Source organism: Harpia harpyja, chromosome 1 (genome assembly GCF_026419915.1).
Source record: "Harpia harpyja isolate bHarHar1 chromosome 1, bHarHar1 primary haplotype, whole genome shotgun sequence".
In the NCBI taxonomy this organism is placed as follows: Eukaryota; Metazoa; Chordata; class Aves; order Accipitriformes; family Accipitridae; genus Harpia; species Harpia harpyja.
Genome location: NC_068940.1, coordinates 107,197,425 through 107,223,096, shown reverse-complemented (window position 1 = coordinate 107,223,096; position 25,672 = coordinate 107,197,425). Strand labels below are relative to the sequence as shown.

Below are 25,672 nucleotides of genomic sequence, written 5' to 3'. Positions count from 1 at the left end.
CCAGCCTCCAAGGAGACTGGGAACAGCCCTTCGGGCCAGGGGCAGAAAATTTTCCTCCGGCGCTCGTGTCTGAGCTGGGGCTGAGCTTTGCAGGCTGCCCTGACCACATGGCCCACAAGAACGGGAAAGCCAAAGCCTTCGCATGGATAGCCCATGCAATTACTCAAAGGGACACAACCCTAAATAATCATCATCTCCTTCCTCCCTGGCATTGTTTTCCTATATAAATAGATGTGCTTTACGCTAAAAAATTGGGCTGAGTATTAGATATTGGCAATGTTTTCCACAAGATTTCTTGGAATCGAGGCTTTCTGATAGTGTTTTTCCCCCGTCTTTTCCTCAAAGAGCCTAGTGACCCGAAGGGAAAGGAGAACTTTAAGCTCTTCCTGCTCCTGAATGATCTATTTCAAGCTCTCTGGAACCTCACAGAAGAAAATTACCGGATACTGAAACAAAAATGCAGCACCTCTGAGTCATTCTGCATCCAGGACATTTATACTGTCTGGAAAGGAGACCTGTTTCTAAGCCTCTACATCCGGTAAGTACAGAAGCATTTTGGAGTAGCCTAAGGGACCAAATTTATCAACTAACGGGTAGGTTGGTGCAATTAATTTGCGCATTTAATTTGTTCAGCCCTGTCCACTAGTGTTCAGTCATTAGGTCAGGGAAGTGATTGCATTCAGCGCTCACGACAAGTGCTACAGAATGGAGTGTGTTTGCAGACAGCATCATAAGTAGCCTTTTTTGTAGCTTGTGAGTATGCTTGTAAGAGGCAGAATTTTTTCGTGCAATTATAGGGTTTTTTTTAACGCATCTTAAAAACGCGAAGAGGATGGGGTAGAATTTGTGCCTGGATAATTTATGAGAGCGAAGATTGAGCTGTCATCAGGAACAGAGAGACGTACACAAGCAGGTTTAAAGGACTCATAGGGATGAAGAGAGAAGATGTCACTAGACAGTTCATATTACGTGTTTGTGCCACATTTTTATGCTTTTGGCAAGGGATACGATAGCAAGTGATGGATGTACCCTGATGTGAAAAACATACTGCCCCATTGCTGTTTCTATAATTAATTACATCTGCTCCCCATCTGTCTGCAACGCAAAATAAAATGTTTACCGAAAGCACTGTAGCGTAACCTGTGCGTTGATGTCCTAGCTTGAAAAATGGTTTATGGACACCTGAGATGACCTAAAGATCAGAATGTTCAATCCCTTATTCATCACATTGGCCATAAATGTGGCCAAGCCTTTGCCAGATGGGCTTGTACCGTCTGTTCAGTTTGGACCCCATGCAGGAATGGGAGATGGGCGCACTGGCTCCTGGATGTTGCTGTTCATCTAGTCTTGGTTTTGGTAGCTTGTATGCCTGTGGAGGTAGGAGAAAGGAAGGACTACTTTTTGTTTGTTTTTACTTGGACAGCATCATTCTAGAAAGTGATGAACAACAAGCTTTGCCTTTATGTGAATGGGGTTTGGAGCAGTGCGTGTTGTTCATTTGGGAATTGATTCTGTGAATTAAAACTGGCTTGCCTTAAAAAGGCATATAAAAGATGAAAACTTGGGCTGAGGTTTCAGATGACACAAAGGAGAAGTTTATCTTAAGATCTAATTTCCTCTCATTTTGAAATTAAACCCTGCTTTTGTTGAGCGTCACGCAAAAAAAAGAGCTGGTTCCTACCCACCTCTGCTGACTCACTCTGTGCAGTCCTGATCCTACAACGTCTCATGCTTATTGGAGTGATACAGGAGGAAGCAAAACACTGTTCAGGGGCCTGAAAATCAGCAGTAAATACATGTCCCTGAAAGATGTAATAAATGATAATTAGTCTGGACGTTATACATGACTTAGCTGAAAACAGGACTGGAAGAAAGCGTGGTATTTGCTGACAAAATATGGCTCGATCTCCCTCTAGTGTGAGATAAGATGCATTGGTGTGGGACACTTTGACTTGAATTTACCGTCAATAATACAGACCTGATACTTTTACTTCAGCCAGCAGAAATTCATACATCCAAAGCTGATATCTTAAGCTCAGCCTCTGCAGATTTGCTTTCCAGGACAGTTGCGCAAGTTTACTTCTGCTTATGCTAAATGCCAGGATGATTTAAACTTCCTGTAACGATGTTAGTGCAAAAGTCGACAAGACAGTTAAACCAAGGAGCTGGCAAAGGGGACAAAAGGGGAGTGAGCCAAGGTGAGAGGTACAATAACTACATCTCTCTCTGCCTCCCTTGGAAAGGTGGACCTGACATGACATTTTCAAATGAGCTTCTTCCCTTTATCACTTAAACCTAGTAGCTAATGTGCATCTCTAATTCAGCTCGTGCTTGTGTGTGTTCATTTTTTTTTTTTCCTTGCCAACAGATATTTTGTCACTTTTGCAAACTACGTTGTAGTCCACGGCTTCGAACACGCCACAAAGAGCAAAAGGTTAGTGGGCTGAAAAATGCTTTTTGAAAAGGCTGATAGGAACACAGTGCTACGGGTTAAGACACTAAACCGGAGTGAGCAGCACCGAGCACTGCACCTCACAGTGATCTCTGTTTCACAGTCCAGCTGCCTCTCTTCTGAACTGGCCATACTGGCTGCTCCTGCCATCTTCTGAGATCATGGCAGCAGCCGTTGAAAGGTTTCCTCTACAGATCTCTCTTCATCTCTTTCTAGCCATGCACAACTCCTGTTGTAGGAGAGAAAGCCTGTAGGTTTGGAATTTGGGAGTTGAGGTAAGGGGTGGGACCTGAGAAAGGGTGATGTTGGAATCTGGCAGGAAATTTCCACTGCCTGTCCCAGATGTTATCAGAGTCTCATGGAAACAGCAAATGAAAGCATGAGCACTAGACCAGAGCAGATTCACAGCCACTTTAAGTCACCTTCTTGGTGTGCAAACCATCGTGAAATTCACGCTATATTCTGGGTCTCTGTGGGTGTGGTTCCTATTTGCAAAGACTGCTGGGCCAGAGGCAGGATGGATGGAGCTCGTTTGCCTCATTGCCTTATTTCTGTGTGTTTGGTTGTGCAAATATATTTGCACTATGTTATCTCTTGCTCTTTCAACTCTTTCTATACCCTCTCGGGGAGTGAGGTAGTATATAAAGTTTGGAAGGCAGAGGAGTGGCAATTTGCGGAAAAACTAATTAATGAACTTTTGTCTTAATCCACCATCTTGCAGTGAAGCCTGGAAGGACCACAAGGCAGTGCTGAAACAATTCCTTACAGACTTCACCTCTGAGACCTCCATGTCACTGGCCTTATACACTGTTCTTCAAAAACCTATTCGAGATCATATTGAGCAATATATACTGCTCCTTACCAAGCTGCATGAGGTTCTCAAAGAGGTACGAAGCTTTATGTGATGCTACTTGGCTGGCTTATGCTAACACCTTGTGCAGGGCTTGTGGGACTTTGTGGTGGTGGTAGCGGATCCAAAGCAGGCTGGAAGGAAAATGATTTCCAGTGGACAGCTGAGGTGGTAGTAACCAGCACCAGTGGAGTACAGCCGACCTGAAGGTCTCAAAGCAACAAACGGTCCAGCATAGTATGAGCTGCTCATCATATTGAGAAGCTGCAAAGGGTCAAGTAACTGGCTTAAGGTTGCACACTGCTGCTGGCGGCAGAGGCAATGCTAGATTTGGGAAGCTTGCCTTGGAAGTGGGGTTGGAGGGTTAACTGTCATTTGCCCTTGGATTCAAAACTGCTGAGGCTTTTCTGCAGCTGTAGCCCAGAGAGTAGATGTCCCACACAGCCATACCTAAAGCGCTGCTCAAGCCCTGCCTTCTTTTATCAGGGCTCTGAAAAGACTGTGGTTACCAGCGCCATCAAGGAATATGTGAAGCTGCAGTCTTTCATCAGCCAAGTCCTGGATGAAGCTTGTTTTACCAAGTCCTTATGGAAGTCCTTGGGCTACAAATTCACAGTGAGTCGTGGATGTAGAAAGTGGTTTTATGGGGAGCTCTTGTGGACATCTTAAACTTCTACTTACCCATGGAGGAAATTTAATATGGATTCAGAATTTGAGGGTTGGTTTAAAGCCAACAAAGCAGGGCGGTGTGAAAGCCTTGGAGAAACCTTATGGTCACTGGGCACTTTAGAATTTGAGTGCTGTGTCCAGTTCTGCTGTCACTGTCAGCTTGTGCCACGAGACAGATGGCCTCTGCAGGAACTGTTGGCTTGAGTTGTGTGTCCTCTCCCAAATCCTGATGTTTCCTGATGCTTTTGGTCCTCCATCGTGACCTCTGTGGTTCCCTCTGCAGGACATGCTCTGTGTACCTGAAAGGAGGCTGCTGGAAGATAGCAAAAATCTTCCCATCTCTGCCAGCACGAATCAATCAGACCGGATCTTGCTCTTTGATGATGTCCTTGTGCTAATTCAGGTGAGTCTGCAGTCTTTCAGAGGGATTGGAAGGGCAGCGCAGATAAGTGACAGTAAAATTCAGGTTCCTTTGATGTTGAAAACGCAGCAGAGCCTGGCTTTTGGCAAAACCTTGTCTCGGATCCATGCACCTGTGTTTTGCACTGGAGAATAAAAGAAAGCCTAATGAAGAAGGGATAGAGGAGCATCCATATAACTTTTCCCCCAGTAAATGTGTACTATCCAACCACCACAGGCACCGTTCTAGCAAGCCAAGCCCATGCCTGCATGTGAATCCCTTGATTTGTGTCCTTGCTTATTCAAAGGAGGCCTGATGGGTCAAAGTTATATACTGTAAGCACTCATGCATAGGACTAAATATGGTTGACTCTGCTAGTGGCATGGGAGCAGAAGTTGCAGGTGTTCTTGGGGCTATTTCAGGGATTTGGGGCCTGGGTGTGGGGCCGACAGGGAGTGTCTACAGCCATGGATAGCTAGATGAATAATATGTGTTCAAAGCTGTTCTGCAGCATGTTAACTAAGTCCAGCTTGGCTTGCTCTGACTGAGAGCACCTTTAATCTAATCTCTTCATGTGCACCTCTCTCTGCTTGCTCTTTAGTCATGTGCCAGCCCCTCAGGTGTCCAAACACGACTGCCTTGTGAGCTGGTGCATCTTACGGGCTCTTCCAAACACGAGCCTTTGTGATAACGTTGGGCAGTCCTACTCGGCGTCCAGCGTCTAGGCCTGAGGAAATAGGGTGGTGATTATCTCATCCAACTTTACGTCGTCGATTTCTTAGCACTGTAGTGATCTCGCGGTGAGCAAGTGGCCCCAGGCTCCCTTTATAGTCAGGAGAGAGGAACATGCGCTGTCTGGGTGTGGTTCAGCTGACCCATTTTAGATGCCAAAATTAGGATGAGTTGAATCATGTCCTTGACTCCATTCACTGGGATGAAAGCGCAGGGTAGCTAGCTCACACAGAGATACATACGTTGTAGACGTCTCTGTTCAGTGGACGGTTCCCACCCACTATGTCTCATCTGCTGCTATGACTGTTACTGAGGCTTCGGGAGATATAACTGGACTGGGATTGAACTGGTTAGCTTGGGCTGCTAGCAGAGTTCTGCTGATGAGGGCTGTGATGCTGGGAATCTGAATGTCCCTCCCTTCCCTGTTCCCCCAAATCTGGTAGGTACATCAGTGATTAATCATGGTGAACTCCACGGTGCCGGTACCTAACCTTGGCCAACTACATCCTTACCGAGAGCAGCTTTGTAGTGTGGGCATCTGGACTTTAGACAGGGAAGGGAGATGCCATATTAAATGCAGTCTTTACCTAGTATTTCAGCCACTTTAGCTTCTTCTGTTTGGTGTGCTATTGATCAAAATAGTGACTTCTTAAATGTTGTACTGTGGGTCACTATTGGCCGTGCCATCTGGAGTCCAAATCCTAGATATATCATAAGGAAAACTGGGGCATACTGGGTGTCAGGGATGATTTGGGAGTGTTGTCATGTGGTAGGGAAGAAACTCGTGTAGAGATACGTGCCGTCTCAGAAGGTCTGTTACTGTTAGTTGTAGCCATGGCATTATGGAACACCACTTATAAGTGTTAAACTGAGAACTTTCTTCCTTCTCCTACGTTTCCTCAGTCTCCAAGGTCTGTCATCATAGTGTGGGATAGATGTGTGGACCACCAAAGAGGGAATTTACAGTGCTGCCGGTCTTGCTCTGCTGTTCAATGGATTGACAGAGCAGGGGCAAAGTGTGATGTTTACATCAATAACAGGAACATCTTCTGCCTTTTGTTCCAGGGAAACAGCTTTCAGAGTTTTGATCTAAAGCTTGTGTGGGTGGATGAAAACTGCAGGGAGAAATCAGCTCCAGGAATGTAAGTGAAAAATTTCCACTTGGAGGTAAAAAAAAAAGTGTTCAACTTGATTGTGAAACTCAGAAAATGATTCAAAACTTTGTCTCATCTCCTTTCCACCCAGTGGGATTGGTTCTGGGCTATGGATAGCTGCAGCACCTCTCAGATGGGATCACAGCACTTTGGACTTGCATTGCTTGCCTTTGCTGATGTATTGAAATCAAGCAATAATAAAATTGTTTTGGCTCCAGACCTAGAGAACGAACTGATGAATTGACTAGTTGAGTACCTCCTGAGAGGGAAAAACTGACTGCAAAAGCACTATTAGCTTCTGGAGAGGAATGGAAAGAGCAGGAACTGCTGTTTGACTGAGAAATGTGTTTTTCATAGTCTCTGTAATGTCTTTTGCTTCACAGGTACGGACTCCGCATTATAACCCCGGAAGAAACATTCTTTCTCTTTGCCAAAGACCCGCAGATGAAGGTTAGCAGTGGGCAGGGTGTTTCTGTTCCGCCTGAAATACTGTGCACCAAGTTTTGAAATAGGGGAATGGCATAGAGGGGATGGCAGCTCTGTAGTGGAGGCAAAACATTGACTACGGAGTGGAAGTTGAAATCCCATTAAGCATCAGGATTTTAGCTTCAGTGGGCTCTTCACCTGCGTAAATGCAGCTGAGGCCTTTCCTCTGTGATTTTTGCCATTTTCTTATGTTTTTTAAAGCAGAATAAGAAGAAGTGTGGGGTTTGTTGGTTCCTCCCCCCCACCCCATGGAGCCAATACTGTATTAGGTGGCTAGAGGTTGCTTAGACAGTTGACGGTAGATGAAAATTATCCAGGTGCTGGAAGTGGTCTGCCCTGGGCAGTAGCGTGTGCTGCAGAGCTTGGCACAGTACAGTCCCATCAGCATGGGCCTGTGCCGAGGCCAATTAGTGGTGGTGAGAGTCAGGCTTAAATGACCTGGAAGCGTTGTGCATTGGTGCAGTATCCAACGTGCGGGACCCAAGATAAGACCTCCTGTTGGTGCTGTAGATGGGCCATAACTCACCAGCCCAGCCAGCCGAATGGCACAGAACTGATGGGAACCCAACAGCTTCTTGCCGCTTTTCCTGAAGCATCTCTTGTTGGGATCTACTATGCTTTTTCCACTCATTAGTCCGGCACTCCTCTTCCTCTGCCCCCAGGCTGTTTGGCAGTGGAAGCTGAACCAGGCTGTCCGCCAGGCACTGAACGGGAAGCGAGATTTCCCATTGTGGGGCAAAACTGGTGAAGGCACCGAGCCCCCGTCCTGCCGCTTCTTCACCTATGTCTTCAGGCTGGAGGGCAAGTTCAAGAGCGCATCCTACGAGGGCGAGTGGCACTGGGGAAAGCCACACGGCAAGTAAGGAGCCTTTTTTGCCCCTTTCCTAAGCAAGAACGTGCAAGGATAGCCCTGCTGTCTTTGTGTAGCACTGCCTGGATCCAGTGGAGGCACAGGTGGAGGTATCGATGTCACAGAGTGGCTGTGGACGTGGGGTGATCCATCCCACGCTGAGGGCCTGGACCACAGACTCTGGGCTGGCGATCTCCCAGCGTATGCCAGCCTCTCTGGTTCCTGCCTCACTTGGTTCCAGAGGGAAATCTGGTATTGAGGACAGATTCAGGGGGCAGTTGGGACAGATTTGCTTGATTTCAGGGCTTAGTCAAAGCATGGGTCCTGACACGTGACCTATTGTATTGTAGATATCTTGCTAGTGATACTGGTTTATGCAGTAAATTGTAGAGGCTGCCCCTAATAATGTGGTAATGATCACATTGAAGGCACTGCGCTGACTTATACCCGTAATTAGGACTTAGACTTGAGCTAATGTTTATTTTCAAGTTCTCAGCCTGAGGCATAAAATCTTGTCATTGTGATGACAAAAAAACCCAATAAAAAGCCTTTGCTTGTGAATGAAAGAAAAGTTTTTTCCTGTGCTATCAAAATCTATTTTAACATCCAAACTATTATCAAAGGAGTTTAAAAAAAAAAAAACACGAAAGAGGCTCAAATGCATTTCTTGGGAACATGAGAACTGTTCACTGAATTCAGCTGAAGTTTAAGAGTGAGCTGTGCCAAAAGGGAATGGTCTGTAAATCAAGGGTTAAATGGTCCCAACCAAAATCTCTTTGACGTAGGATAGAGCACAGTCTCTGTTTTTGTGAAGAAACACGAAATATGACCAACTTCCTCACACAGCAAAACAGGCTGATTTGGAAGTTTTATACTTCCTGAGTTTTACACGCTATGTTTACAGTTGCTATTGATGCAAAAAGGATGTAGAGACTTGGTTTGAAAGAGCCTTAAAATAATGAGAATATCCCCAAATCAAAAGCTTAATCCTGAATCTTCTGTGGGAGAGATTGTGCCTTGCCCCAGAATGGCTTTAAATAGGTGTTTAGAGTAAAGCTATGCCTGAGGCAGTCCTTTACATCATCCCCACCTTCCCCAGCACCTGCACTCCTAGCAGAGATCTGAAAACCACTGTGTGCAGACACAGAGGAACAACCACCTCCCCTCACTCTTTGTCTCCTCCCGTCTTAGGGATGGAGAAATGAGATTAATAAAGACTTCTGCTGCTTCAGATTAAGTGACTCGACTAAGGCATCCCAGGAAATTTGTGGCAGAACTAAGTGACTTCAGGTGCTTTTAATACCTGGGCTTTTAATTGCTTAATTACTAGGTTTTCCTTCCCACTCCTGAAATTGCTCTTCTATGTGACTTGCTACTAATACAAGGTTATAGGACAGCAAAGCTGGCCTTGATGGCTTGCCCACCTCTGAGGGAGAGGCTGGCATGGCAAAGCACATGAGCAGAAAGCTGCAGCAGTGTGAATCAGGGCTCTTTTGCAAAAACATCTGCGTTCTTCACTGTTCTGTCCCACTACTGATGACCTGGTGTGGGGGAAGGAGATGCTCTTACTGAGAAGTAGCTACAACCATCCCCATGGGCGGAGCAGGCATTCTCTCTGGCTTGCTCTTCTTTGCTAGCATTCACACGAGCAAAGCAAAAGGAGATGTATTTTAAATCCACTTAAAATTAATCTGACCGCTTCCCTGTAAATACCAGAAAAAGAGCCTGTCTCGTGTAGGTGTTTAAAACAACAGCCACGGTGAAAGTCAAACAAATGCGTCATGGTTTTGGTAGTGCACCATCTTCTATTGTCTCTGGTTGGGGAATTTGTGGGCAGCTGCCTGTGTCTGAGATGATAAAAAAATGAAAACAGTGAGTGGGTGTGGGTGGAGTGGGAGACTGGGAGGGAGGGAAATGCATTCACAACTGGGCATGGCCGTGCAGTAATTTGACCATTGCATTGACTGTTCCGGTCTCATTTTGCATTGTTACCTCGTGTAATCATTGCTACAACCCCCCCACAAAAGAGATGGAAAGATATGATCCCTTTAGGCCAGTGCTTGTCTCTTTTGTTTTCATAGTGCCTGGCACAATGAAGTTCTGGACCGTGGTGTCATTATGTTGTCTATGGGGATGTGCCGTGCTGGAACTTCAGCAGGCTTAATCACACGCTGCACTGCAATTACAAAAGAATCATGTGCGAGGTCCTAAATGGATGACCCAGCAACTCTACAAAATGCTTTTGAGATTAGGGAATTTGGAAGAGGATTCTTCCCACTCATTCCAGGCCATGAAAACATTATGGTATTAAATCCTTACAGTGCAAACCAGAGTCCCAGATGTGCCTGGAGAAGAACTTCTGTGTCTCTGTCGCCTGAGGAAATGTTTTGATGTTACCCATTTCTAGGTTGTGCCTCGATACCTTCTGTTGCAGCTGTGAATGTTGCTGGTGATCTCCCTTGTGTAATGTTTGCTTCAAATTGCAGGGGGACACTGAAGTGGCGTGATGGACGCAACCATGTTGGAGATTTCAAAGAGGGCTTGGAGCATGGGTAAGCCTTGAAAAACAAGGCATTTCTTGCTTTCAAAATACACTAAAAAATGGTTCCTTCCAGAGGTACAGGGACACTGGTGTCTTGTTGGGGGACTCTACTTACTCTTACGGCCCAATTCATCTGACCTACTTTAAACACCCGGCTTAAGCTTGAGTACATTGTAACCTAGAGTGAGTGGACTGACAGTAACTACAATAAAAGAAGTGTGGGCAGATGACCAGTTCAGATGCAGACATTTCCATCCAGCTGGATGAATCTGACCCCTGAACTCTAAATCTAGGTGAATTTATTCATATGAAATGCCTTGAAAAAGCTACTTTTAGATATCTTCAAAAACCTCTTAAATGAGGAGTTTTCAGGGGAAAGAAACCATACTATGAAATTAAAATATTATTTTTCTAAAATTTTTTGAAAGTAAGACTTTTAGTTTTCTCATTTCGACATGAGTTCCAGAATAGGTTAGATTTTTAAAGGCAAAAAATATCTCAAATACTTCATGACAGTATTAAGAAAACATTTTGTTTGGACCAAAGCAATTGCTTTGGTAGTCTAACTCAGCCCCTAAAGTGGGGAAAGGGTAGAGAGGGGAAAAAACCAACACCACTGAGAGCGGCTATGTAGAAGCAGCAATAAGAAACTGTGAGTGCAGCTCACAAGGAGATCTGCTCTTCCTTGGGCCAAATCTGTTGACAACTGGAAATAGTGTCAGAGGTAGAGCTGACCCCAACCACGTAAATCAGCTTGGGAGTCTGGAAGGTCCTTAGTTTTTAAACTTCATTCAGTGCAACTGAGTTGCCTTTTGCCATGCTGACCTCCGCCATATGCACCTTGTAGGTTTGGAATATGCCTTGTCCCACGCCAATCTGAAGACCGGTATGACTGCTATAAGTGCCACTGGTACGAGGGCAAGATGAGAGGCTATGGAATCTGTGAGTAAGTAAAACCCAACGACGGACTCTGGGGGAAAAAGGGCACTCCACTTGTTTAAAGGGTGAAATGTTCCCCCCTCAGTGTTGGAAGGCTCAGTCACAGTGTAAAACCCAGGGTAATTCAGGTGCCAGAAGCTTTTGCTTTAGAGATGGGCAGTATGGCTTCTTCCCTAGCCCTGAGTCTCCTGAGCGTTAGAAGAGTAAGAGCTTCTCTGCAAGCTATGACCATTGCAACTACCTGACGTAGCATCCTCTGTGCCCTATAGGTGAGGATATAATTTTGCATTCATGCTTGTTGTTGCAGAGCAGAGAGCGCGTGGTGTGCCATCAGCCCTGGACAGACTTGGTGGAGCACACAGCTCACTCCGTCTCCCCTGGCCACGCTGTCTGAACTAAATCTTGTGTAGAACAGGTTCCTTAATGCTAGACGAGATTGTTGGTCTGGAAGTCGTAACTGTTATCCTGAAGGGAGCTGGTTCTCCTAGTTTGCTTTTCTTGCTCACTCAACTTCTTAGCTTAAGAAATGGAGTCCAAGGTTTTATTTTTTACTCATCAAAATGCTTCTGGAAACAGTCGTTTGCACACCTGCGTCTCAAAGCGCTGCTGTGAATTTGGATTTTGTGAATCTGGAACCCAGTCTGCAAAGCACTGTATTGTGGGCACATGGTGGTATCCCAGCCTTACCCACCATCTACCTTCCATTTAGAAGGCCAGAAGAGGCAGCGGAGGCCTGCTCAGCAGGTTGTAGGTATTAACCAGTTTCATTTGCAGCCTACGGGGTTAAGTGGCCAGGGCCAGCTTGCTTTGTTTATGGAGCAGTGAGCGCAACAGCACCGTCTTTGCTTAGGTCGCACGTGGCTTGTAGCCAAATGGGTTGGCCAATGTGAAGACTGGACTGCCTGTTGTTCCTGCACATACTTACCCCTGATTTCACTGAGCCAACTGTGGCAGAGGAAAGCACACAGCCCAGCTTTCCAGCTGCTTCCTATGGGGTAGGCCATCTTCCTTCCTACAAACTGCAAGTTCTGCTCCTTATTTATGAATTAAACTCAGAGTACAGGACATGCAGAAATCTCGAGGGAACTTGGAGCCAACTGAGTAGTGTTGTGCTAGTGTCTTTGGTGTCAAATGTGAGAGCACGTCGATAACTAGAGATGACAACTCTCCTTAGCGTAAGTGCTTTCCCTGTTGTAGCAGTGGAGATCTGCTGGCCAGCATGGGCAGAGCTAAGGGGAGCTCTTCTCAGGGGGATGAGCCCAGGAGAAGGGCTGGTTGGCGAGCATAGAAAGGTGAAGGTAAATCTGGCTTCCTGCTTGATCTGATCTAATCCGACTCTGGATTAACCAGTGGTCGCTGCGTCCCAGCTGTTGGGAGGCCAAGGACTGAGTGGCCTCTCCCAGGACAAGTCCAAGCCTAAGTGTTGTGTCCTTGGATAATGTTGAAAGGTAACTGTGGAGTGACTAGCTTGGGCAATGCCCATTCCTAATAGTGGTCAACTACCGGTTCCAGAGCCATCAGTCAAATATTTGGAATATTTAGCAGGCAGATGAGCCTAATCTACTCGCTTGCCTGGCCTCCTACTCCAATAGTAGCTATCAGTCACAGTCTTAACTTCTGTTTGTCTGTCTCCCTGCAGGTATGGGAATGATATGGTCTACAAAGGTTACTTTAAAGACAACGTGCGTCAAGGGTTTGGGATATTGGAGAAATTCTCAGCTGAGCATCCATTTAAATACACAGGACAGTGGGAAAATGACAAGAAGAATGGATATGGAGTCTGGGAAGACAAAGATAGGTAAAGGTGGTATGGATCAGAGCTGGCTTTCGGTGCCTCTGTTGGCAGGGGTAAAGCCTCATGTTTTGATGGGGAGACTTGGGGATGAAGGGGGGATGTGTTCAACCCCTGCTATAAGGCTTGAACTCCTCGGGAAGCATTATATGGATTGAGCTTGTGCAGCACATCTGGCACTTGTGCTGCATGGAGCATTATATCAGGTAAAACTTGCCTCAGTAAGTGATACATCAAATTGATGAAGATCTAAGAAAATAGGGAAAAAACCATAATTTGTTTTCTACTGCATTCCAGAGGGGAGAGATACATAGGGACATGGCTCGATGATCACAAACATGGACAAGGCATTGTAGTAACCCAGTCGGGTGTCTGCTATCAAAGGACATTTCATGCTGATAAAATGGTGGTGAGTATACCTTTTCAGTGGATTCTCTAGATCAGTGGGATGTGGAATTCCCCATCAAGGGCAAGATTAAGATTTCACTTCATAATTAATCTTTGAGGGAAAATAGAAAGCAAGAAAACTTAAGCATTGGTATTTTACCATAATAATGTTTTTGAAGAACAAGGCCTAGATTAAGTCTTGTTTCTTATCACCTTCCTGAGGTGCAGGTAGAAACTAGATGTGAGACTCACTTCTTGCTCATGCTAAGACACCTTATAGGTCTGGCTGTTTGACTGACCATTAGGTCACAATTATAAACCGGAACTCATATGTGAAATGCTGCACAGTTATATATCATACTACATCTATCTTAGAGATCATTAAGTCTTTACCTTTCCAATATGAGCTTCCCTATGACAAGTTGGCTGTCCAGTTCATTGAAAGTTTAGATGTTGGTGGGGAAAGCAAAAGGAATTGGCATCGCTAGAGCTGGCTTGGAAATAAAAGCATTTCTTCTCATGAAAAATACGTGCTTAAAAAAACAAACAACCCCTTCCCCACTCACCAAATTAGGACAAAATGTTTAGCATGGAAACTTTGTCGGAAGGGCTTTCCATAAAACCTCCATCTGCAGGGAACCAAAATAAAGCTGTCTTTTGGTTTGCCAGCTGCCAAAGGCTCCTTTAACTTCACAAGGCTTCCGGGTGGGGAGCAGTCACTTCAGTTTTCCTAGTGGAAAATTGGTATGGCCAAGAAGCTTCCCTTGGAAACCTTTTATTTTTGCCAGAAAGGGCACTTTCCATCAAGAAAACCATTCCAGCGGAAAATGTGTTACAGCTCTAAAAGTGACCACATTTTCTGGCTGGTACGGGTACATATAAACCTTCAGGCCCAAAGCATGGGCTAAGCCCCAACAAGAAGAATCTTTCCCCATTGGTATAAATTATCTTGTATCTGTTCTGCATCTTGGTGCTCCTTCCCTGAAATCTGTGCTACTGTAAGCAGCCGTGGGAGTTGGGAGGTAATGGAATGAGTTATTTAATGAATGCTTAGGAGCTGCTCATTAAAGCCCCGTTGACTGCACAGCAAGGGACAAAGCTAATTCTACATAGCAACTGCCTGCCTCTTTTCACTTAATCATCTTGCAAAGAATGACACAATTGGCTACAATCACCTAAAGGTCATAGGATTGGGAGGACCACAAGTTTGACCCCTATGGCAATTTTTGGCGACCTTTCTTAGAACAAGATCCTGCCTTTTATTTTTTTTTTCCTTCTTCTAGGGAAATGAATGTAATAGTACTGTTGTTTAAAACCTCCTGACTATGCAGGACTTCTCTGTGCAGTGATGCCTAATGGGTTATCTCTAGAGCACGTCCTTGCTTTTCTCTTGAGCATTGCAATGATATGTTGGGCTTTCAAAAGGGTTCTCGGAATCTGCAGCCCATAAATAGTCCAAGCCAGTGGCTGTTTCTAGATGAATTTGAGCAGATAGGAAGTTTATGTCATGCATTCACTATTTCTACTTTCAAATGAAGGGTTCTGGGATTCTGCTCTTGGAAGATGACTCTGTCTACGAAGGGAACTTCACAGAAGATCTAACATTTGTTGGAAAGGTGAGCAGTTCTTCATCTTAGCCTTTCTATACAGTTGCTTGCTTTCCAAAGGGGACGATGGATTAATCTTCAAAGTTCATACCCTCCTGCTCCATTTTCCCCAGTTCCCCAGAAAATAACGTTTTCCTGGGTTTTGGATTTTTTTTTTTTTTCTATTATCAGTCTCATTCACAGAAGGAAGGCTGCAGCTGAGAGACTTCGAGTAGCTGGGGGCTTTGTGCATTGTTTTGGTTTTTACGGTTTTGTTTATATTGAAGGTTTTAGAGTTTTTGGCTTTTGTGGGGCATTTTTGGCTGTGCTTTGCAGCTGCAGTTGGGATGCTTTTGTATTCTTAGAACAAATGTTTTAGCCTTTGTAGTGGTTGGGAACACAGGAAATGATGTATAAACCAAACGGAGTTACAGCACCAGCACTACGCTAACGTAACCGAGTGTTAACATAGCTGAGGGATCTTGGAAGCTTAATTTTGCAATCTGGACACTGCACTGACACGTTCGACATTTTGCGGTTGATCTTTAACAGAAATATCTGCTCAAAGTGTTCATAAAGTGCCCTGTTGCAGGGAAAACTAGTCCTCCGGCTTGTTACTGAAATCTATGATGAGTCTGACAGGAAGCCTGTGGTTATATCAGACTGAGTGGATCTCAAAACAGACACTTGGTAATGACTGCAAATGAGCCCTGTCATTTACTGACTTGTCATGGGAGGAAGAGTTTGTTATCATCTTCTTCAGCCAGAAGAGTCGGGGTGGATTTTTGCAGAGACTGATTATAGTGCTTAGATACTGCTTCCTCCAAAATTAATGTTTAGTTTTAGTGGTTAGTCCAGAAAAATCTGTTCTTTATCTAAAGATGGAGTGCCTCCTGCTATTAGCAATGAGGATTTCAGGCTGGTATTCAAAGCCAGACTAGTTATGATATTGTTTGGCTTTCGATTTGATTTAATTAAAACTTCTAAGTTTGAGTCAAGCTACTGCACGTCTTTATTTGCCTCAGAGACTTCAAGGTTTTTCTTGGTAGCAGCAAACATCTTGAAATCATTCGTGGTGAATATCATGTGATTCTCCTTACCTGAGAGGCCAAACTTGTTTGTGGTTTTAACAAGCAGAGGAAAAACAGAGGAGAAATTGAAGTTTCATGTGTTCACTCTAGGTTAGAAAAAACTGTTGTCAAATTTAAGCCAGACAATTTTATAACTCAGAGAGGATATTGGGTATTTGTAAAGCATAATGCAAATGTTTTACTCTGCGGTTGTGGCGGTCTTTCCCCTCCAGAATCCTATGTGTGTCATTCAGTAGCAAGGACATGTTTTCTCCAGTGACTGCCACCTTAATGACTCTATTGCTTTGGATGCTGAAAATGTGCACCTCCGTGCTGGAAGATGTTCTTAGTCGCTGTTTCAGGAGCTGGCTCTGTTGAAAAGAGAATTTGAGATCTCGGTCCAGCTTGTTTCCTCTCTCTAATGAGATCTTGGCAGAATAACCCTTTATTTCTCCATTGCAGGGAAAGCTGTCATTTGCCAATGGCTTCATTTTGGAGGGAACCTTTACTAACAAATCGGGCCAAGGTCTTCAGATGCACGGCACCCTGAACACATCAAACGAGCAGCTGGATGACAGGATAACCAAAGCGTGAGCAATAAGAGCTGACCTCGCGGGTCATGGCTTGTATTTTGACCCTACCTAGGGGAGTATGGGATCAATCCCTACAGGGATCAAGGCAGTCCTTGCCTGAACGAGTTGATCTTAAAAACTGGTTTATATGCAAGGAAAGAAGGAGAAAAGGAGAGCACAATTTGTCATTTAATGTTAATGCCACATAGGAAGCAGAAAACAGATGTTCCGCTCCCCTCCTGCCAGCATCCACCCAGAGATACTCCCATCCTCAGACTGGAGCGAGTTTTGGAGGCTTAACATTTTCAGTGATCTGTGCATGTGTGTGCACGCACACACGCATTTCTGTGTATACACACAGATGGGTCTGAAGCTACAAAGGCAAAGCTGGGCTGCTAAAATGCATCACTTGCTCCTTTCCTGTTCCTCTGTGCTACTACATAAATATTACCGGCTGATATTGTAGAGGTAGGAAAGCTACCAAAAATCACGAAGTGAAGCACGGCACATGAAGCTCTGAAGAGCCTGAATTGGGTGCTGCTCTATGTGGAGGAAGGCTGGGGAGCCAGGATCAGAGCTTCACGGGGTGCTGATGCCGCTTTGGCAGGCAACGGTGTGAATGCAGGGCAGGAGTAACTGAGCTGAAGCTACCAGGCCACATCCTTTGGTATAGACTCTTATCCTCACGGCCAAACCCTGCAAAGGGATGCTCTGGTTGCCAGGCTGGAGGGCCTGGGTTCAACCAGGTTAACCCAAATGAGGGAGTCCCAGTGGAAAAGACAGCTACCTGTCCTCTGAGGGGAATTCCTCTTTCAAAATCCAGTTCAATTTCCTCTTCTTACCTCTTCAAAATGTTTCCAGTCGATCAGAATATCTATGTTGCAGAAACAGCTCCCATTTCCCGTGCTTTTTAGGCAGCAGTAGCTACTGGTGGTGGTTGCTCAACTGTCTTCTTGCTATCAGTCTTTTCTGCAGGCTTTCAGTTGAAATAAATAGTCTATATTTAGAAACATCCATAAGTGGAGCAGACCGCCTGTGATCAATTCACCAGCAAAGATTCAGATTATTGATGTTCCACGGACCAGGAATTTTTCTTCACCCAAAGTACCTTGTTGCCAGGACAATAGAGTTGAGTTGCTTTTCGTTGAATTACCAGTTAGGCACTGCCATCCTTCTCTGCTCCCATAGTTCTTGTGTTAATATCTGATTCTGGAGAACCTTCCATATTTGAAGGTGAAGTCTGAAATAATTGAGGAGGGATGCAGAAAAGCCTAATGCCCTGTTATGTTTTGCAGTCAGCTGGGCCTTGAGGAGTTCCCAGTGGAGAAGAGATGGAAGGGAATCTATGACCAGTTCCTGGAGTTCATCCATTCTGGCTGCAAAGAAGAAACGGAGGAGTCTTTCACAGGGTTCCACATACAAACGAGCAAGGAGCTGCGGAAATCTCAGGAGTACCTCTTCTGCCAAAGGTATGAGTATCACGTGCCCTCGTCGCAACAGAGGAGCCCATTTGTGTGGAGAGATAGTGGTTTACATTAGGGTCTGCCATGTGTTAAAGTTATGAACCCAAGCATTATCCAGTTGTTCCTGCTTATGAGACAGGAGGATGAATTTTAACCCTGTATTTAAGGTTGTGCTGTTGAAACTGATTCTTATAAGTGAAAATTTGGATGCGATTCACTTGATTAAATGTAAGCATCTGCACATGACCCCGTCATCGCTGGCTCCTCTTGTATTTGAGGGAAACCTAGCTGACTTCATCAGCTGATGCAGAGCAAACTCATCTCCCCTTAAGAGAATACTTAAAATAGATCAGACAAGCATGTGCAGGATGCAACCCAGGCTGGTTGTCAGGGGAGCCGAAGGCAATTCCATTGAAAAGTGTAGGAAAAATTCATTTGTTCTAAGAGTCTTATTGCCCCCTTGGAATCTACCTGCAATACCACTTGGGATTTAGCCCAGTGCTTCACTGTGTGGTTTTCCTTCCACACCTCTCATTTTTTCAGGGGGACTGAGGATGTATCCTGGAAGATAGAAGATATTCTTGAAGATCTTGTCCAGCACCAGGGCTTGGAGTCACTACAGAGTTATTTAGAGAAGGTAAAGTTTAAAACCATAATGATCCATGTCTGTCCACGAGACACGGACACAGGTCATAGCAACTTTCTGTTGCTTTCTGGTAGCACATATAACATTGCCAGTGACTTCAAGAGTCTTCTCTAAATTATGTGTGAATACCTACGCTTGTGAAGAAGAAGGTTATCCTTCGTCCTTTTTGGACACTCATTTTGTGTACAGCTATACAGGCCAGGAAGTGATTATAAAGCTTCACTCTTGGTTCTCAAACTGTGTCAGGGAATAACCAGCTGCTGGAAATGATTAATAAACTTCCATGCACTCTCAGTGGTTGTTTTTCACTCAACCAGCCCTTCCCTGAAGCACCCTTTGCTCTCTTTCTTGAATATCACAGCAAATCTCATCAGAACAGCAATTCTACTAAGCACATTTCTGCCTGATAATGGGAGGAGAATTGGCTTGTGGAAGCAAAAATAAACCAAAATCATAGTTGATTACCTTTAGGCTTGTTCTCCTTTGCTGACAAGAGAAGATTGGGTGGCCTTTCAGTGTTACCCTCTACTAATGGCAAGGTCTGACTTGTAAAATTTAATTTTCCTCTGTCACGCAGGCATTGAAGTCTTCCCTGCACCCACTGGGAAAGCTGCTGAAAGCCTTGGCAATAGCTTTTCAGGCAACATATTCTGGGATTGGGGCCAACAGACACTTGCTGACTATGGCACAAGAGGAAGTCAAGTACTATGCAAAGAAAATATGGGAGTTTTACCAGTAAGTCAAGCACGCCGAGTCCTTCCAATGGGTATGAGCATAGAGGGCTTGTGGAGTAGACCGTTGCGATCATTTTTCCAGGTGACGGGGCTGCTTTATTTCACAGCATATTTCTTGGGAGAGTTGCCTCTGAGTGGTGCTATGTAAAGAGTTATATGCAATAACTGAGGTCACATGGACCTAGAAAACCTTTATTATGCCCATTGCTCAGTACGTGACCCAGGAGCTTTAATGTGACTAAATCTCACTGAGTTATGGCAGCTCAATGAGCTGTTGCCCATAGTAAGACTTCATCTAGATAAGCAGAAATATGAGCAAGAAACCTCACTAAGTAACAAGGACAGCAAAGTATATCAGAGCACACAACAGTGATGTTTGATATCTATGAATGAAAAATAGCTTAAGTTTAACATGCCTCAACTCAACGAGAGTTAAGAACAGGCAGTGGAAGCGCGTTGTTGAGGCTCAGCCGATGTGGGTAGTGACTCTAAAATGAGGTGGTTCAGTTGTGTGGTTGTGCCCATGGGTCATTAGGGACTGGATCAAAGGCATGATTGGGGTCCTGTTGCTGTTTGAATATCTTTTAGGAGAAGATACAAGAAATGCCACAGTAGGCAGAGGTGGGGAACTCTGCCTCTAGCTGCACTCAGGGTGGTATTGCCTTAAAAATGAGTGGTTGGATAAAAGCTCTGTTGTTATCAGCGTAGCCTTTTGTGCTTGAGAAAGGCTGCCAGCTCTATGACGAGGGGCTGTCTGTCCCGGAGCAGTCTGAGAACAGCAGCACAGCTGATGGGAACAAGTCAGATTTGATTCAGTTCATCTGAGCTGTGTTCATGAACAGTACAACAGGGCTCACAGCTTGAGCATTGGTTCACGTAAAGGTGGGCTCAGTGCATACCTTGGAAAGCTTGCTTCATGTCTCAAGACCTTTCGGATGCAGTGTGGGGAGGGAAACCAACCTTGCTCTGCTGTGCCCCTGGCTAAGTTTCCTAGGCTGATACTTCTACACCAGAAAAAGGCAACCTCTCCCTAATGCCCGTTTAAGATGATGAAGTTTTGGCTTGGCAATACCAAGACAAACCCAAGCTACTTTTCCAGAGTATGAACATCCTCTAATGTTTATAGATGGAGTAGAGAATTGGTTGGTATGACAGATCCTGAAACCTCATGTCCCTTGAGTGGGAGTACAAGGAGATGGTGTTCAGTGTAGACCACAGTTAGGATCTCCAGAGTGACCACCCTACTCTTCAGAAGCTATGGAGAATTTTGAAACACTCTTTCCTGGTGGCTTCTGCTGGTAATGGAGAAAGCCCTCAAATACTGAAACTTGACTACCAAAACACTGCAAGGATTACAGAGAGCTTTACTAATACCCCTCTTGATGATGGGACAGCTGAGCTCCTCACTTGTGAATAACAAATTACCCTTAAAAAAAGGAGGGATGGAACTAAAGCTTGGTTCTGCTCCTCTTCTAGGGGTTTGCTCCATCTGGCACTGGAACAGAAAGGCCAACTGCCTGCAAAGTGTATGGATGAAGATACAAGGTATGTCTCACCACTGGTTGTTTAATTTTAAGCTTCTTGACATCTGAGTTGTCTTCTAAAATATATTAAGCGCTGAACAGATTGTATTTGTCCATTTGAGTCAGGTTTACTGCCCACACTTCTCTCTGAGTGTAAAGCTTTCCGTAGTTCTGCTTGAAGCATGAGAGCAACTTCTAATCGGAAATACGGAGTACAGTGTGGGAAGCGTGGCAGAGGAGGTAGAAAACATGATGTTCCTAGAATAAGAAGGTAGGAACAATTGTGGGAGACACAGGTTTAGGCGTTTTGGGAGTGGGAAGAAGCACCTGTCTTCAGCTGTCCCCATCTGGTCTGGATTTCTCTTTGCTGTAATCTGCAGCCATCCCCAGTGGGCCGAATGAAGCCAAGAGGTTGGTGGAATGGTAAGCAGCTGGAAAAGGGCTTTATCTGAATTTTTTTGGTCTTTGTCCCTTAAGAAATAACAAGTGCTGTACTGAAACAGCTCAGAAAGAACAGCTGGAGATAGGTCTCTGGTGCTCCAGGTTTCTCCCAGTGACTAAGGAGATCTTGTGGAGAAACAGTACCCTGTCCTGTCCTACAGCATAAGATGCACTTGCATCTTCAGCTTGTGGGCACACGCATGAGAGTGTTATATAGGTCACTACTGTCCAACTGTGACATTGAACTCAAAGGTGGAGGAAGGAGGGGAGAACCAGGAGAACACCTTGCAGTCTCAGAAGCTGCTTCTTCCGTTGTGTGCTGTGTGGCTCTTGGTAATATCCAGGTTACAGGTGTCACTGTAGGACTCTGCTTTGCTTTTCTCTGCCATAGTGACCAGAAGGCATGCAATGTGGTCCTGCCGCTGATTTTGCCCTGCTTCTACCCTGAGCTTTTCATGCTCTACATGCTCTATCACGAAAGAGAAGATGACCTCTACTGCCAAGGGATCATGGACCTAAGTCTATTTCCTGACATCAAGCTGCTAGAGTTTCTGGATGTGCAGAAGTAAGTGACATTTTTTCAGCCCGGGATGCAACCCCATGATACCAGCTGGGAAGGTAGCAGCCAGGGAAAGCTCTGATGGTGCAGGAGGAAAGGACATATAACCTGTTCGTGGGTGCATCATTGGCTGTAGCACTGAATTTTTCCCTAGGCTGCCAGAGGAAGTCCTGTTGTGGAGTGCCTGCAATACTGTCTGGAAGGACAAGATTGACCAGTGGAAAGCTGCTATTATCTATACTAATTTTCATTTTTGTGTAGCAAAAATCTCCTTTTCTAGCTCACCAAAGAAATGGTTTGCTCCAACTCAGGACCAATCAGACAGAGTTTATAAATGCGTCTTAGAAAGGGCCATAGTCCATCCAATGGTATCTGCTGTAACTATGCAAGCACACAGTCTCAAGACTGGGGAAAGGCTGTGGAGCCAGATGTTTCCTTCATCCGTTCCTGCAGCTAGATACATCTCTGGAAGTGATATGTGAGGACCAGTGACTCAGACTCAAGAGGCATGTGAGCTCTTCTAACACAGCATCATCCACAGCTCAAGGACTTAAGCAGGGTAACAGGAGACCCAGAGTCTCAGTTTAGCAATTTGATTCAGTCTAGACTCAGTGGAGAGGAATGGAATCTGAAAGTGCCAAAACTCTCCATTGATTATTACAGGAGCAGCTGTGAGTAAAATGAACCCTACACTCAGGTTAATGAGTCTAAGCTATTAATTCTTCCTGTAGCAGTGTAACGACAGGAGCAAACTCAAGCCTCATGCACCTACAAGACTTTAGCATCACCTTGAATGAGGGAATAAAAACAGTCAAAACTGACTTAGGGTGGAGTTAAGACATGGACATCTGCCTTCTAAATCTTCTCTGTAATCTCCTTTCAGACACCTCTGGCCTCTGAAAGACCTCACCCTGACAACCAACCAGGTAAGAAATAATGCTGAGAGCTAGCTTTGGTGTGTTCGTGAGATGACATTGGGGCTATGTGTTGGTGCTAGCTAATGATGGAGCTTCACCTAAGTAACCACAGGGCAGACTGTACTCAGAAATCAGAGCTACGTGACGTGTCGATTAGTCATGATCTGTAGCTATTGCATATGAATTTCCATGGATGGGAATATGAGCTCTGCATAGGATTGCTTTGTAATGCTCTGCTCGATGGTGTTTCAAAGACATCAGTGTTCAGAGCAGCACTGTAGACATCCAAGCGTGTTCAGAGTGGCACTGTCTATAACAGCTTTATTTTGCCCTCTTTTATGGGCAGCAGCAAACATGCTTATTTTGGGTCCAGTGCTGAGGAGCTATGTGGTGGCTCTTGGAGAGATGCTCTTACAGAGACACAACTCTTTGTCTCCCTTCCAGAGGCAGTCCCTTATCAAAGACAAGTGTTTCCTGTCTGCTACAGAGTGTTTGCAGAAGCTGATGTAAGTCACTGTCCATAACCTCCGACCGACAACCAGGGATTTTCCGTTTCTGGGAAATGCCAAAATTTACACCTGTTTACAAAAGCATTTCTGGGTCAGCCTGCGAGATTATTTAAAGAAAAGTTGTTTGTGTTTAAATGAAAAAGTAACTTCTATAGAATTCCCCCCCCTCCCCACCCCCCAAATATCAAGACAATATCAATTGTATTTAAATACAACTCTCCCCTGGCTAATCTCTCCCCTTAATTTTGAGGAGATATTCCTACAAAAAATATGACTTTGATGAAATGGAGTTTACTCGTGTCAGTGTGCATAGCAAATTGGGCCTGGCTGTGACTGCCTGGTCATGACAGAGCCCATTGCTCTGGACACATGGAGTTCACGAGGGTTATACATCCAGTGTGGCATCCCAAGATGTTAATGTAGCAAAGCAGAGCTCAATTTAAGAAGCTCAGCTTGATTTATTGGCTTGAAGTCCAGCCTAGGGGATGGTACTGCAGTAACGAGTGGGAAGGAAGTTAAAGGGGAGCAGGGAAGTGTTGTGGGATCCATCAGACAGGAGCTCTCGGGTCCCTAAGTACACTAGTCCTGGTGGGAGCCTCCCTACGAAAGCCAACGTGACTTCTTCTGGGGAAGGCAGCACAGCCTACATGGACCTTTGCCAGATGTTACGGACGTTGTTACGGGCAGAAGAACCAACCTTACAGATATGACAACTGTATTAGTCCCTTGATAGAACTGCCCAAAGTGATTCATCCCATGCTCTTTAGTTTTTATTTGAGGGACTGTGACTCAGGTTAGTCCTGTCTAAAATGAAAGACTGACACTAGGGTGAGCAGGTCATACCCAGTACTTGGGAAGACTTAAGGTCCATCTGGATGACGTTACACCCTGGTGATGCCACTTGGCACAACCTTGTTGCCTTCTTTTTGGTGCAGCCATTTGAGAAGATTGAAGGACTTTTTTTGTAGCATGACAGTCTGCTCTGATTTTTTTTTTTTTTTTTTTAGTTCTGCTGCTTTATCACTTTAGCTGTGTAGTGGAAGCATCTTTGACATGGCTGTTTTCATACTGACAGCACTACAGTGGATCCCCGGGAAAAGCTGGTGATCCTCCAGAAGACCTATGAAGAGATAGAGAGCACAGTGTCCCGGGTGGTAGACAAAGACTACAAGCTCCCCATGGATGACCTGTTACCCCTACTGATGTATGTTGTATCCCGAGCAAAGTAAGTGGAAGCTTTTCATTTCCCAAGCCGGTTGCTGTGTGATATCTCAAACGGAGAAAGGACAGGCACGTTTCCCAGCCAGATAGTTTAAATGAAAAACCGGAGTTTGTGTTTTAACATGCTTTTTCCTGAGCTGTATTGGGGTTTCTGTGTGCTACTGTCTGCCAGCTGTGGTGTGGTGGTGTTGGCCATGATATAAAGTGGCTAGAGACTTCCTGAGTGTCCATCTCTTACCCGAGAGGATAATTCAGGGTTGTCATGGGAAATGTGGTCCTACCTGCATCTCAGGTTACTGTAGAAGACAGGAACATGAAGCCTTTGAAGGCCAATTGTTGATGCCTCCAAGGCATCACCTAGATATTGTACATCTTCTATTTTCTGTTCTCAATGGGAGGCTGTGATTCAGTTTGGAGACTAGGAAGGTCTTGAACACTGACCATCTAGTAATTAGACTTCTCCTGTGTAGGAATGACTGTAAACATAACACATTTCTGCCAAAGAGGCTCTGTCTGTGCTGCTTTCATTGTAACTGCAGGAACCTGCTTACATCCAGTAGAATGAAACTGTACATTTTTTTCTTGGCAAATTTGAGTCAAAATCCTTGGCTGACTTCCTGGATATGCTTGGTTTCCAAAAAAGGGTGAAATGTTTAAACTTGGGGCCATGAATCCAGAAGCTTTTTTTTTTTTTTTCCTTTTTTTTTTCCCTGCAGTCATGTTGGATGATATGGGTTTGTTTGCTAGGCAGCTTTCTCAACTGTAAATGAGAGAGGGGAGTAAGAAAGACTGTGAAAAATGGAGGAGTTTAAATTTTATCATGACTGAGCATCTTTGCTGAGATCCAGTCATGCTGGATACCTCAAGGACTCAGCCTCCAGAAGATCAAAGTGATGCACGAGGAATCAGCAATGGAATTCCAGATCTGTGCCTCTTCTCCATAATCTGATTTCAAACACACACCCACAAACACCGGTGCCCAGAGATTTGTTCTAGTTGTGACTTTTTTTTTCTTTTCCCTAGAATACAGCACCTGGGAGCTGAAATCCATCTGATCAGAGACTTGATGGAGCCCACCAATCGAGGAGGACTGTACGACTTTCTGTTGACAGCACTGGAGGTAAGGAAATGTTTTCAACAGTGACAGCTGCAAGCTGCAGTAGCCCTTCTTGAATAGT

At 44.9% G+C, this 25,672-nt stretch overlaps 1 protein-coding gene across 6 annotated transcripts in view; it reads left to right on the top strand.

The window, feature by feature from the left end:
* Positions 1–25,672, top strand: part of ALS2CL (ALS2 C-terminal like) — a 47,136-nt gene that overhangs the window by 19,886 nt on the left and 1,578 nt on the right. For all 6 annotated transcript variants that reach the window (XM_052808699.1, XM_052808719.1, XM_052808702.1 and 3 more), the window contains 23 exons: positions 346–538; positions 2,369–2,434; positions 3,174–3,339; positions 3,789–3,917; positions 4,255–4,374; positions 6,169–6,245; positions 6,641–6,707; positions 7,406–7,602; positions 10,080–10,145; positions 10,983–11,081; positions 12,714–12,872; positions 13,164–13,275; positions 14,792–14,869; positions 16,372–16,499; positions 17,777–17,950; positions 18,488–18,581; positions 19,168–19,325; positions 20,801–20,869; positions 21,680–21,853; positions 22,731–22,773; positions 23,209–23,270; positions 24,349–24,498; positions 25,518–25,614. In XM_052808699.1, the coding sequence (XP_052664659.1) occupies positions 346–538; positions 2,369–2,434; positions 3,174–3,339; positions 3,789–3,917; positions 4,255–4,374; positions 6,169–6,245; positions 6,641–6,707; positions 7,406–7,602; positions 10,080–10,145; positions 10,983–11,081; positions 12,714–12,872; positions 13,164–13,275; positions 14,792–14,869; positions 16,372–16,499; positions 17,777–17,950; positions 18,488–18,581; positions 19,168–19,325; positions 20,801–20,869; positions 21,680–21,853; positions 22,731–22,773; positions 23,209–23,270; positions 24,349–24,498; positions 25,518–25,614 (2,678 nt within the window). The remainder of the gene's footprint in view (positions 1–345; positions 539–2,368; positions 2,435–3,173; positions 3,340–3,788; positions 3,918–4,254; positions 4,375–6,168; positions 6,246–6,640; positions 6,708–7,405; positions 7,603–10,079; positions 10,146–10,982; positions 11,082–12,713; positions 12,873–13,163; positions 13,276–14,791; positions 14,870–16,371; positions 16,500–17,776; positions 17,951–18,487; positions 18,582–19,167; positions 19,326–20,800; positions 20,870–21,679; positions 21,854–22,730; positions 22,774–23,208; positions 23,271–24,348; positions 24,499–25,517; positions 25,615–25,672) is intronic.